This window comes from Pipistrellus hanaki (assembly GCF_964339955.1).
Source record: "Pipistrellus hanaki genome assembly, chromosome: 2".
NCBI lineage: Eukaryota > Metazoa > Chordata > Mammalia > Chiroptera > Vespertilionidae > Pipistrellus > Pipistrellus hanaki.
Window position 1 is genome coordinate 189061756 of NC_140504.1, and position 14781 is coordinate 189076536.

General features: G+C 37.3%; 1 protein-coding gene across 36 annotated transcripts in view; it reads left to right on the plus strand.

The window, feature by feature from the left end:
• EIF4G3 (eukaryotic translation initiation factor 4 gamma 3) overlaps positions 1-14781 on the plus strand; it is a 240507-nt gene that overhangs the window by 163889 nt on the left and 61837 nt on the right. For 24 of the 36 annotated variants that reach the window (XM_084874802.1, XM_084874781.1, XM_084874803.1 and 21 more), the window contains 5 exons: positions 1965-2053; positions 7348-7594; positions 9999-10132; positions 12320-12433; positions 12865-12975. In XM_084874802.1, coding sequence (XP_084730928.1) covers positions 1965-2053; positions 7348-7594; positions 9999-10132; positions 12320-12433; positions 12865-12975 — 695 coding nt within the window. The remainder of the gene's footprint in view (positions 1-1964; positions 2054-7347; positions 7595-9998; positions 10133-12319; positions 12434-12864; positions 12976-14781) is intronic. The other 12 variants (XM_084874816.1, XM_084874783.1, XM_084874782.1 and 9 more) reach the window with 1 other exon arrangement.

Here is a 14781-nt window from a genome sequence, read left to right on the forward strand (position 1 = left end):
GTTCAGAGGCTGGGAAGTTTATATCTGATCCCAAAGAATCCTCCAGAAAGTGTTCTCCTTTTCCATGAATGGAATTTAGAGCTCAGTTCATGCATATATGAAACCAAATTTGAAATGAAATGTACAGGTTCCTCAAACTCTTAAAAATGATTCTGCTGTGGAAGCAGAATTAATCATAAGCATTTGGGAGAGGTGCACATAAAACAGACTGGTTTTATATTCATATATATATGTATGACAGACTGGTTTTATGTTCATATATATATGTATGCAGTGGTCTCTTCATTTTTTTATGGACTTTCCATAAAAAAAAGAAAGTCCATAAAAAAAATGAAGAGACCACTGCATACATATAAATATATGAACATATACTTAGTATAAGACTGCGAGGCAATAGCAGATTTAAACCCACCCATAGTTACCATAATCTGTGCTTCATGCTTTGAAAAAATAGTTTACCTTCAGTAGGCCACAAAGGAAGAATAACAGCTGGTCTAATAATGTTTTCTTGTTCAGTACAATTCCTAAGAGGAAGGATAAAGAAAAATCGGTTTGCACTTGGCTGGTGTTGCTCAGTGGTTGAACATCAACCCATGAACCAGGAGGTCATGGTTTGATTCTTGGTCAGGGCACATGCTGGGATTGCGGGTTCAATCCCAGTGGAGGGTATGTAGAAGGCAGCCAATTGATGATTCTCTCTCATCATTGATGTTTCTATCTCTCTCTCCTTTTCCCTTCCTCTCTCTGAAAAACAATAAAAACATATTTGAAAAAAGAAAAATCTGTTTGAGGTGTAACAAAGGAGTTTATGGTGTAACTGGGGTTTTTTAATGGTACAGTAAATTCGGGAAGAAGAGTATTAAATGTCTCCTTTTTGTTGTTCCCCCAAACAGTGAGTATTCCTATTCTGTTCTTCCAAAAAAAAATGTGAGGCTGTCCCAGAGAATGTGGTTGGTGTGGTGTAAATGAATGATCTTGTACTTCTGTACAGAATCAGCGAGATGTTTATTCACTTTTCATAATGTCTCTATTAAGTGGCTTTTCTTTGACTTCTCTCCCTACCCGCCTGCCTGTAATACCTCATTTCTACCTGTTAACTCTTCTGTTGCCTTTTGTAGGTTCCTTTAATGTAATCTATTTGCTATCTGATGTTTAAATTGTACGTTCAAGTGTTGGATGATTTTGGAATTTGTAAGCAAAATTAATTTTGAAAAATTCTTTGTAAGCCTAATTTTTCATCTATATCTTCTGATGCAGTAGAATGGTTCGGTAAAAATAGTTGTCTTTCTTAATTGTCACCCCAGCAATATAAAAGGCTAAGCCAACAATATTAATCTGAAATGAGAACTGAATGCTGTAGAAGTGTTGCCTATCAAATGAAATTTTAAAGTATCCTTTTGTCTAGAAAGCTTTAAAAAACAGAATCTGAGATTCACTATTTTTGTAGCTTGAAAGGAACCTTAGACATCATCTAATCTCACTCTTACACTTTATAGTTGAATGTGCAGGGGCCTAAGAAGTGCGACTTGCTTATGATCACATAGTTGATGAGCAATAGAAGCAGGCCCGTGTCTAGAATTGGCTGGTAGGCCAGTTTCCTATATAGATAATTACCACTTACTGAATTATGTACCTGGGTATGTCCTAACCATGAAGTAAGTAGAAGGGGGAACTTATACCACTGGATAGAAGGCTACGTGAGCTGATGAGAATAATTTATGCCCAAGACGTTTGCCATTGCAACCTCTGGGCCACAACTACACAGTTGTTCACTTTTTCATTCATCTGTCTCCTCAGTATGGTGAAAGCCCTCTTTTCTTCTCCTAAATTTGAATACAAATATCATTTAGACCAGTGGTCGCCAACCGGTGGTCCGTGAGAGATTGATGACCGCTGATGTAGACCTAATATTTCCAAACGTAACTTCACAGTGGGAAGTAATGGTAGCTGATCTTATATTTCAGCTCAGACAGCTATAACTGCACCAAAGACGTGGAAGAAACCAAAAGATCGGACCCGAACCACTGAAGAGGTATTGGAAGCAGAATTGGAGGTAAGGGGCAGCAATAAGTCTCTTTAGCCTATCTTCAGATCAGTGGTACCATTCCCCAAGACAAGTTTATACCTCTTTCTTGATAATGTTTTCCAGGTAGAACTTGATATATCAAGCTCAATGTCTGACTTTTTTTAAGTATACTTACAGAATTTGAAAAGATTTTCAGTAGCATGTCTCTCTTTCAAATACCTCTTCTAAAATGCCAAAAAAATAAGTTATTAATTTTTGGTTTACCCTTTTGTCCCTTTAATTGAATTTTCCCTTATATTAACCAGATGGAAAGACTAATCCAATACATAAAAATGGAGCCCTGGCCAGTTTGGCTCAATGGATAGAGCATCAGCCTGTGAACTGAAGGGTCCCAGGTTCGATTCTATCAAGGGCACCTGTCCGCTGTTGTACATTCAAGTGTTGGATGTACAGTACCCAGTTGGGTGCATGCAGGAGGCAGCCAATCAGTGATTCTCATCACTGATGTTCTCTCTCTCTCTCTCTCTCTCCCTTCCTCTCTTAAATCAATTAAGATATAGTAAAAGAAAAGAAAAATGGAGATAGTTTTTTCATATACCCATTTATAATAATGATAAAAATCATCAGGAAGATTTTAGGGAAATTTATTTTGAGTCTGTCATCTTTTAACATCATCTCAGTAAGATAACTTTTCACACGTGGTTTGTTTGTTTGAACTAGGTTACACGGATTTTGTAATAGCACATCAGATCCAGATAATGTGAGGAAGAAAAATGGGCAGATGTTAGTCCTAAGTAGTGCTCTAACAATTCATAGTCTGCAATTTCAATATTTTCAGTGCTGTGTTCTGCAGCTCATAGATAAAGAGTAACTGCCTTAGCCGGTTTTGGCTCAGTGGATACAGCATTGTCCCGTAGACTAAAGGGTCTCAGGTTCAATTCTGGTCAAGGGTAGATACCTCCAAGGGCACGGACTTGGTTAAAGGCTTGATCCCCAGCCGCCTCCCTTCCCACAACAGGGCACTTTCGGGGCAACCAATTGACATGTCTCTCTCACATCGATATTTCTCTCTGTCTGTCTCTTCTCTTCCACTCTCTTAAAATCAGTGGAAAATTATCCTTGGGTGAGGATTAACAATAATAATAATGAAAAATAAAAAATAAAGGAAGGGTAATATAAACTATCTCTTTTGTCTTTTTGAACGCTTCTATCTATTAAAATTTTGTTGAATTTTAACATGATAATATTATGTACAGAAATTATTTTAAAATCACTTTAAATACATTTGTTTTATAAGGTTTTTCTGTCTAGTTATAATTCTTACCCACTTCAAGCAGCTCACACAGTATCTTTTTGTTAATTCTCCCTGTCCTGTCATTGCTCTTACATGATGCTCTATTGATGTCACAGTTAGTCCCATAGCAACCACAAAAATGTTTCATAGATGTGACTTTATTGTGGTTACTGGGATAAGAATTGGCAGTAACTTATAGTGATGCAAATAGTTGTTGCACTTCTTGTGGCTGAACAAGAAAATGTTACTTTTATGGAGAATAAAATACCTTCCAGAGGCCGGACAATCATTCATATTTCCTTCAAACTGATTCCTTGTTAGATTTAGCTGTGGGCTTTTTCTGTTTGTTTTGTGTGGTATTTTTTTTGTTTGTTTGTTTTTTTAACTTTCTCTTATTATGCTTCATGTTTCTTTGGCTTATGGCTAGATTTCTAAGTATTACTGAATATTAAATGAGTAGGCCAGCATTCTGTGCCTTCACATATTCACCCTCTTCAGGGAATGGGTCACATAGGAAATAGTTCAGGCTTTGTGGACTGCATGATTCCTGGCACACTTCCTCACTTCTACTGTAACCCAGAAGCAGCCATAGACGCGTGTAAACAAATCAGCGTGGCTGTTTTTTAGCAAAACTTTATTAATGAACACTGAAATTTCATATAATATTCATGTGTCATGAAATATTATTCAGATTTTTTTAAACCATTATAAATGTCAAAATCACCCTTACCCGTGACACTACAGAAAAACAGGTGATGAGCCAGATGTGGCCCATGAGCCATATAGTTTGCTAAAACCTGGTTTAGATTATTATTCTTCATACATGAGAACTATTTTGACTCATTTTAAACCAGTCACTTTTTTCTTAACCTTATAGTTTACAAGTATAATAAAAAGGCTTTTTTCAGAAATCCCAGTCCCATTCATAAAATGGAGCATTTATTATAATAGAGTACCTTAGCACACACTGGCTGTCATTGTCTTCATTTTCACTGCTCATCAAGCTCTCCTTAGGAAGGTTTTAGCCCTTTCAGGTATCAGCCTATTTTAGATTATAAACTGGATTGTTCATCATAAATATTTTATTAAATTATTTAAATTATAGCATGAAAGATGATTCCTCTTAAAGATTTTAGTCAAGGCATCTTAGAATTTAAAATTTTAGGATATTTCATCATTTGTTACATACATTTTTGTCAATCTGATTTTTTAGCATTTAAAAAAAACTCATGCATTAAGCAGGCAGTTTTTTCAACTAAATTCTTTAAACAAGTTCCTATAAAAAGTTCACTTCTGACAGTCCAACCAATAAGGTGCTTTCTTTTTTCAATCTGATTTTCTGAGTAAATAATTTCAGAACTCTTAGACATTTACAAATAAGTTGAATAGAGCTTCTTCCTGCTAAAAGAAAAAGAACCATTACAAATACTTAATGCACTGTTTTTGTGGGTTTCCTTGAAAAATATACCTTTTTAAATGTATTTTTATTGATTTCAGAGAGGAAAGGAGAGGGAGAGAGGCAGATAGAAGCATTAGTGATGAGAGAGACTCATTGATTGGCTGCCTCCTGCATGCCCTATAACTGAGTCCACAACCCAGGTATGTGCCCTTTACTGGAATTCAACCCAGAATCTTTCAGTCTGTAGGCCAACGCTCTGTCCACTGAGCCAAACCATCTAGGGTGGAAAATATACTTTTTTTTTTTTTTTTAAATATATTTTATTGATTTTGTACAGAGAGGAAGGGAGAGAGATAGAGAGTTAGAAACATCGATGAGAGAGAGTCATAGATCAGCTGCCTCTTGCACACCCCCTACTGGGGATATGCCCGCAACCAAGGTTACATACCCTTGACCGGAATCGAACCCTGGACCCTTCAGTCCCCAAGCCGACGCTCTATCCATTGAGCCAAACTGGTTTCAGTGGAAAATATATCTTTTAACAATGTGCCTCTGATACCTTAGAGATTCTGTGTTCTCTGAATTATGATTAGTTATTTATGCAATAACTTATACTGCTTTTTCCACTGAGAAGTTAACTTTCCAAGTAATACATTCTCCTTTAATATATAATAGATTATTCATAGTTTATTAATTTTAGGATGTTAATGATGGACATTGAAATTTGAATTTCATATAATATTCACATGTTATAAAACACTCTTCAGAATTTTTTTCAACCATTACAACCTCTACCAAACCTCTACATAAAATGTTGTTCTTTAAAACAGAATTCTTTCACATTTTAACAAGATCCAAATTAAGGATTCTCTATAATTGTATATAGAATAACAGTACACTGCTGTTTAAATAGTATGCTGTTGTTTAATAAGTTTTAGTACCATTTATATGCCACATTATTGAAGATATTCTTGATGACCTCTACTTGAGGTTTGCAGCTCATTATGACATCATTTAGACTCTAGTAGAATATACAATAAGAAAGAGTGAGACTGCTAACTCATGATTCCAACTTGATAGATCTTGTTTTTCTCAAAGTCGAAAAGATTACCTATTTTCTGCCATGTTTTATAAAAATAAATAATTTCAGCCTTTATTTCTTTGGAATTTTTGTTGTCTTTCTTTTGAAGGTTTCTATACTGTCTCCCCCTGTTCGTGTAGTGAGAAAGTGTGTGTGTGTGTGTGTGTGTGTGTGTGACTTAACTATTCCATTGTAGAAATAAGACCTAAAAACTGTCTGCTTATCACATTTTTAAATTTAGTATGTTTTCTCCATTATCTGATATATGGTAGGAGAAATTTTACTAATAATACCTGCTATAATTACTGTAAAAAAAAAAAAAAGTAGGATTTGTAACTCTTTGATTTTTAAATAAATGTAATTTTATAAATCAATTGGGGCAACCACTTTCTGGTGTATATGACATTCTTTTACACAACTTTCTGTTGAAGCAGTTAACAGAGTGCTATTTTTTGGCTCTCCTTGCGCAAATTTATCACTTGGAATGCCTATTTCCTCTGAGCACTTTTTCAAAGGCTCATTTTCAGAGTGCTTACCCTTCATGAAAAAGAAAGAGACGTAAAGTTCATTGAGAACTTTGCCTCAGGAGTTTTGATAGTTCATATGGCCCTTGAGAAATCCATTTTTTGATAACTTAAAATGAAATAGTGAAAACTACTATGGTGAGTAACTCAGTCCTATTTTGCTTTATAAAAGTAGTCAGGACGCACCAGGACCCAGATTTCTTCCCAGGGGATACATTTCAAGCATGTTTCCAGACGTGATTTGAACAAGGTCACAGTCTCAGAGTATTCTAAGAATCAATAAACAAAATAGCCGAAACCAGTCTGGCTCAATGGATAGAGCGTCGGCTTGCAGACTGAAAGGTCACGGGTTCGATTCCGGTCAAGGGCATGTACCTTAGTTGCGGGTACATCCCCAGTGGGGGGGGGGGGGGGTGCAAGAAGCAGCTAATCGATGATTCTCTCTATTGATGTTTCTAACTCTCTCTCTCTTCCTCTTTGTAAAAATCAATAAAATATATTTAAAAATTAAAATTAAAATTAAATTAAAAAAATAGATTTTACCTAACAAATGGTGTCCTTGTAAAACGAGAGATGATTAGCGTTGTGGGACTTAGTTACTTTAAACTATTCATTGAACTTTATTTTGCCACCAGAGGACAGCACAAAAAAATACCCTGTAGTTTCTTTTTATATTTGCTGAGCTGTAGTGGTAAGGGTAGGCATGTTTGATTTAGATTTCTGACTTGGACTGTTTCATGTCCTTCACGTGCCAAGGATTAACAGTTCTTTCCATGCTAATCTCTGGTACATTTAGATTTCATTAGTCGTGTTAAAGCATCTCAGAGGCCGTTTGAATTATCTGCACTATCCCAGGAGACGAAATGAGAAAAGTGTTTTTAAGAAAACTTACCTTTCTGGTACCATGTGCTGCACTCAGACATCCTCATCTTGAGTGGCATGTTTTCCTGTGCTTTTGAAGAGGTTTAGGTGTATTTGCACACAGTGAAAAAAGCATAACCTCTGTGTTCACTTATGCTTTAGCTTACAGTTGAAGAGGAACTTCCAGGTGACAAAGTACTTGAAGCTGAGCAGGAGAAAATGAGCCCAGGGTTTCATCCTGAGAGGGATTCCTCAGACCTAAAGAAAGGGAAAGCTGTGGAGGAAAATGGAGAAGAAGCCGAGCCTGTCCGTAACGGTGCCGAGAGCGTGTCTGAGGGCGAAGGAATAGATGCTAACTCAGGCTCCACTGACAGTTCTGGAGACGGGGGCACGTTCCCATTTAAACCAGGTAAGTGTATCCTGTCTTCCTGTGTACATCTCTCCTTTTTCCCTTTATTCCACTGCAATATTAGAGAAATGTTGCCTCTTTCTGGTGAAATAGAGGATGGAAGGAAGAAGCTTGTCGTAGTGTAGTATTTAAAGAACAGGTCAGCAGGCACAAGTTAGTAATTAGCAAATCCAGAGAGTTCTATGTTGATGGAAGTGATATCTGATGCTAGTGTTCTGCTTTTACTGAAAGAAAAAAGAAAAGAAAAAAAAAAGTGCAGCTGGCAAAGAGAATCAGTCAGCGGTAGGCTGGTTGACTTCAACAAAGCACATTTAATTTTATTGTGAAAGGGATATTTCAGATATGACCATGTCCCTTGAGAATGTACTCATCATTTCACAAGGCTTGAACCCCAGTAATGAGTCAGGAGCAGTCTGATTGCATACCTGAGCAACTGCAGGATGGGAAGTGCCCTGTGAAATATATGATAAACCTGAGAAAATCTTGCAGCTTTAGGCATCATCAAATATATTAAACTTCTGTCCCAATACTATGTAACCATGATTGACTTTGAGGTTGTGGAGATATGTGGTGTGGTGGTGAATCGTGGTTCGTTTGATAGAAAATTTGGGGTAAGGAAGTTTTTTCTTAGTATGCCAAATCTGGAGTGACTTCTGCATTGATATAGGGTTTGAATGTAAGATATCAGACTTCAAAAATAATCTACACCAGTGTATTTCAAACTGATAGTTTAAACCCATTTAATAGGTTGTGAAGTTAAGTTATTAGTTAAAACCAACAATTTTTAAAAAGGAAAATAGAGCAGAAAATGTCAGTGTGGCCCTGGTCAGGTGGCTCAGTTGGTTGGAGTGTCGTCCCATACACCAAAAGATTAAGGGTTTGAATACCAGTCAGGCATATCCCTAGGTTGAGGGTTCAATCATTAGTTGGGGCAGTATAGGAGGCAGCTTATCAATCTCTCTCCCTCCCCCCTCTAAAGTTGGAAAAACACATCCATGGGTGAAGATTAAAGAGGAAGGGGGGAATGTCAGTACATTACATGTAGTAAGGGTAATATTGTTTCAGAAACTTATTTATGTTTGTTCTGAGTCATGAAGTCATTATATTTCTTGCTGTGAGTTGGAGTCACAAATGTTTGAAAGTCACTGATCCATACTCTCTAAAAGTCAATTTAAAAATATTAAAAAAAACAAAAGAAGAAAAAATTGCTACTTGCTTTTTATTTAATAAAAATTTTTAAAAAATTAACTTTATATAATGAGAGTAAGGTTGTAAGTAATGATAGCTTTAACAATAGTAATAGTAGAAAAGCAGTGTTAATATTAAAAATATTAGCTGAGCCCTAACCTGTTTGGCTCAGTGGATAGAGTGTCGGCCTGCGGACTGAAGGGTTCCAGATTCAGTTCCAGTCAAGGCCATGTACCTTGGTTGCGGGCACATCCCCAGTAAGAGGTGTGCAGGAGGCAGTTGATCGATGTTTCTCTCTCATCGATGTTTCTCTCTCATCGATGTTTCTGACTTTTTGTCCCTCTTCCTTTCTGTAAAAATTCAATAAAATATATTTTAAAATATATATTAGCTGTGAAGTGTTTAATATCATGATTTTTAGAGAAAGATATGTGTATCTCCAGTTTAGTTGGCTCAGCCAGCAAGTACATTATTTTTTTCAGATTCAGCTGTAGTCAGGAATAAAAATTCTTTATCTAGCACCTTAAACATTTCAGAATCTATTTTTTAATATATATATTTTTTATTGATTTCAAAAAGGAAGGGAAAGAGATAGAGAGATAGGAGCATCATGGATGAGAATCATTGATTGGCTACCACCTGCATGTCCCCTACAGGGTAGGGGTGATGGGGGAGGGATTGAGCGTGCAACCTGAGCATGTGCCCTTGTCCAGAATCAAACCTGGGATCCTTTAGTGCTCAGGCCAACGGCTCTATCCACTGAGCCAAACCAACTAGGATCAGAATCTTAAGTTATTTGTTACTCTGTTTTGTGTCTTTTTACATTTTTCCCCCAGAATAACATATCCAAGTGAATAACTGAAGTATTCTTTTCCCAGAAACCAAGAATACTATTAAGTTCCTTATTTCTGAGTTGTTTATAGGCATGGTGATTTAAATGAGGATGATTAAATGGCCTTGGCCAAAGGCTGCTTAATGTGTTTATGAATGATTCCTATACCAACTTACTTCAGCTTACTTTGCTATCCAGGGGTACCCAGAAGGAATAAAAGAACAAATAAGAGTTGAAAATCTTTACATGGCATTTTCTGACTGCTCAATATTTCCTTTGATTTGTTTATGATGAGATAAAGTAAATATTGGAATCGGATTTGTGCTTTTACTGGATATACATATAATGACCTCATAGACAGTTTGTTCTGCCTATTTTTTCCAGAATTCTGCAAGCCTGCTGATACTGAAGGCAAGAAGCAGTATGACCGGGAGTTTTTGTTGGACTTCCAGTTCATGCCAGCCTGTATACAGAAACCGGAGGGCCTGCCTCCCATCTCTGATGTAGTTCTTGACAAGGTAAGCTGAGTACTCAGATGGCGATATATTTTTGGTGGGCACTCTTTTTGTTCGTGTGTATTTTATATTTTACTGATTTTTTTAGAGAGAGAAAGGAAGGGAGAGGGAGAGAGAAATACGGATGTGAGAGGGGAACATCAGTCGGCTGCCTCCCACAGTGGGAAACACAGGCGTGTGTCCTCACCCAGGACTTGAACCAGCAAACTTTCTGTACACAGGTCAACGCCCAACCAGCTGACCAACACCAGCCAGAACAGGAATGGGTTTTTATTATTAGTGCAAATATATGAAGTATGAGCGATTTTTAGGAATTGTAAGACTAAATGGTATTTCAATTAAAATGTATAATGAATGTTTAAGAATTAAAGTTTTCCTAAATATTATTGGATTGTCAGATTTCTTATACAATAATAATAATGGGGTTTGACCCATATTTGAGTGATAAAGGTTTAAAAAATTTTGTCTGCTTATTATAGCTATTTTTCTAGTGATGTAGTGAAAATTGTCGGTTGGGCTAATATAGCTAAAGTGAAAGTGATACCAGACTCTTTCCCCACTGTCCTGCAGTTTCAGTATGGAATTAGAATGGCATTGAGGGCCGGTCAGAACTTAGAAAGGTAGATCAAACTTAAGTAGGAGTCAACATAATTCAAGTAATGTGATCTCAAAATTCCCCCAATAGATTCTTATAATAATGAGTCTAATCCTCTGCATATAAATAGGCATCCTTTATCTTCACATCTGACCTTAGTGGTACATACAGGAAATTAGTACAGTCAGTGTTTATTTTGTATGTTTATTAAATTTAAAAGAGTGAAGTTAGATGTCTATCTGCCCAAGTATTCCTGTAAATCAGTGATGAATCAGTGGTGGTAATGAAGCTTGAAATATTTTTGCTTTGAAGAGGAACTATTAATCCCTAATCAAAGTAGAGGGTAAATATCTTATAGATTGAGATCCTCCTCTTACTAAGATTTCTAACCCTCGCCGGCATTGCTCAGTGGTGGTTAGAGCATCGGCCTGCACAAGGGAAGGTTGCGATTGGATTCCCAGTCAAGGGCACATACCTAGGATGCTGGAGGCAACCAGTCAGAGTCTGTCTGTCAGTCTCTCTCCCTCTCTCTCTCTCTCCCCCCCCCCCCTTTTCCTCCCCCTCTTTTCTACCCTCCCCTACCCCTCCCTCTCTCTTCTTTTCCTCCCCCTCTTTTCTACCCTCCCCCACCCCTCCCTCTCTCCTACCCTCCCCCACCCCTCCCTCTCTCTTATTTTCCTCCATCTTCTCTTCTATTTTCTGAAAAGCCAGTGGAAAAAATATCTTCACTTCTCAGGTGAAGATTAAAAAAGACAGAGAGGTTTCTAGTAGCTGCTTATCCAGACCTTATTCGTATTATTTTACTCCAATAGTAACAGGTCTTATTTCTGTTTCTATCTAAGTCTTTTCTCTTTGGTACTTATGTGAGGACAGTTGCGTGATTGATTGGCAGTGCTAATTTAAGGCTACTTCAGAGGGTAATTGTTATATCCACTGAATTAAATTATTCTCTTAGAAAATATTCCTTCTTGTCTTCCTACCTTAACTGTTTCTGACCTTGGCTCATCTTTTGTTGATTTCTCACTGAGCTACTTAGCTTCTATGCTATCCTTCGTATTCTATGCCTATACAAAACCAGGTAACTTAGATTGGCAGGACAGAGTGAGATTTTAAATGTTATCATATGTGAAACATAATCTCTTTTTGACACTTACTATCCACTCAGAATACATGCTGTTCTAGTCATAAGTCAGCAACATCAAAACCAAAATCAAAAAGATCAGTAGCAGTATTCTCATAGGTAGATTTGTGTGACGTCCTGAGTATGCTGGGGGAAAACCCTAAAATTTGGCCCTAGTTATAGGATCTCAAAATAGTTTGTCTTGTGTCATTCTACTGGTCTTGACTAGTTAAATGGTTATGTCTAGCCTCGTTTGGAAATTCGGCCTGTTCAGGCCAGGGCATCAGAAAACCACTGTTGACTGAGGGCTTTAGGGCTAGCCCAGAGAAGCTGTCCAGGTTTAGACTGGCCTTTCACTGGTTAAGGGTGCCGGTAGTCACCATTCCAGCTGACTAACTCTTCAGTCTAAGCTTTTATCTGGTGGTAGCAGATGCTTTTGAACTTGTGTTAATCTTTCCTTTGCTTCTTCATACAGATCAACCAGCCCAAATTGCGAACTATAGATCCTCGGGTTTTGCCTCGAGGACCAGACTTTACTCCAGCCTTCGCAGATTTTGGAAGGCAAAGCCCTGGTGGAAGAGGTGTATCTGTAAGTGCAAGTTCCCTACAACCCAGTTAGAAACTGTCAAAGACTTCATGGCATCTTGTCTAAAGCCGAGAGAGCGGCTTTTATCCATGGGTTCCTTTAAACAGGAAGAAGAGTAGAAGAGGTGAAGACTATCCTTTCCAAACTAATATTAAAGTAAATAAAGAATACACTTGAGTTGTTTTTCCTTGAAAGGAGCTGGTCTACATTAATTTGTTATGTATATGTATGTATATATATATATATATATATATATATATATATATATATATATATATATATATATTTCACCCCCAGTTGAAATGACCTGCAAATGGGTTAAAAAATAGAGCCAACCTTGAGTATGATTCCTATTTTGTTCTGAGGTGTCCTGATGTAGTAGAGATCTCTGATGACTTTCAGCTAATGGTCATTCTTTGTCCTTGTTTCTACAGATTTGCAAAGTGCAGAGCAGGCATGGATTGCCAATTCTGGAACAGAGCAAAGCCCCAACTTGCACTCCACTGGCGATGTCGCACCCACCCCTGAAGAGCCTGCCTCTAGGGGTGCGCTGAATCCTTGTTTTTGTTTTGGTTTTTTTTAACAATAGCTTATGATGTTATAATATTTTATGTTTTGATTTCTCACTTACTATAGCTCATGAAGTGAAAATACGAACCAATGACACACACAAAAGAGCGCAGTGTTAGTCAACTGCAGATTGCCTTTACACCCCCTAGTGGCAGGCTCTTCAGCGGTGGAAGTGGCATCACCAATGGAGTTATGCTGGGGCGCTGCCCTGTGCAGGGTTGGCAGGCTCGGCCTGCTCCATGCTTTGTAGACTTGCAGAAAGCATGGGGGAAAGTTGCCAATGAGGTGAATGCCTCTTTTTCCCAAGTTGGAATGGCTTGAGAGCACTTTACGTTCTGGAGATGCTTAGCGACTGGTGTACCTTTGCAGATCACCCTGTTTTAAGACTATTTTATGTTTGTAAAAACATTTTTATGTAAAGTGACACTTTTTATTTCCCCACCACTTTTTTATTTCTGTAATGGCAACTTTTGAAACCTGCTTGGAAATAAGACTACACCGTCTGAAAACAAATGTCACTTTGTAGGCATTTGAATTATTTGTTTGCCAGCAGCCTGTTGAAAATATTTAAGTGCATACACTGTGACGGAGGCTTTGTAAAAACAGAAAATCTCCTTAATTTAAAGCATATTATTTATATGTAAAAACCTCTGTGTGCATAATACTCTGTCCTCACACAGGTTTGAAATTTAACCTGTATATTCTCTAAATGCTAAGATAAAATTTTTATAGAATTTTAATTGCCTCATCAGAAAGTCTTAGAAAGCAGCTTTCTTTTCTAGAAACCAGTTTATACTTTATTTTTCAGCACTATTTTCCTTTTTGGTGGTTTAAATTTGTGTTTCTGTCAGTGTTTGTTTTGATTTATATCTCTGCTTTGCAAACATTTGAAATAATGTTGATGTCATTTTTATTAATCTCTGGTTAACAGCATCTGTGGTTGTCATATTGCTCAATTTTGTTCATATGTTACTTGCAAAAGGTATTGCCATATCTCTTCTAGTGTACACTGTCACTTTTCATTATCAAGTTGCTACTGTCTGCTAATTAATTAGGTATAACAAAAAGGAAATATTGAGAATAAGCTATATCTCTTTTAACATATTGAAATTAGAAAATGAATTTTAAAAGTAATCATCACAATGTATGTTTGCTCATTAATCTATATGCCTACATATATCAGGTAAATGAGTTATTCGGTGCATACAAAGTAATATGACTGGAAATGAGCCATCATCAAGAATTTATAGTGTCTTCAAAAAGGTCAGCTTCAATTGTTTAATTCACTTCTTTAAATAGCTCTGTCATCCAGCACAAGCTAATTTTAAAGTAAAATTGCATTCTGTTGCTTTTTTAAATTATTGATTTCAGAGAGGAAGGGAGAGGGAGAGAAATAGAAACATCAGTGATGAGATGGAATCAGTGATCTACTGCCTCCTGCACACCCAACACTGGGGATCGAGGCCACAACGTGGACATGTGCCCTTACCAGGAATTAACTGTGATGCTCAACTACTGAGCCATGCCAGATAGGCGCCAAGATCCTTTTAAGCCAAAACCGATTTGGCTCAGTGGATAGAGCGTCGGCCTGCGGACTGAAAGGTCCCGGGTTCGATTCCGGTCAAGGGCATGTACGTTGGTTGCGGGCACATCCCCGGTGGGGGGTGTGCAAGAAGCAGCTGGTCGATGTATCTCTCTCATCGACGTTTCTAACTCTCTATCCCTCTCAATTCCTCTCTGTGTAAAAATTAATAAAATATATATATTTTTTTAAAAAGGTC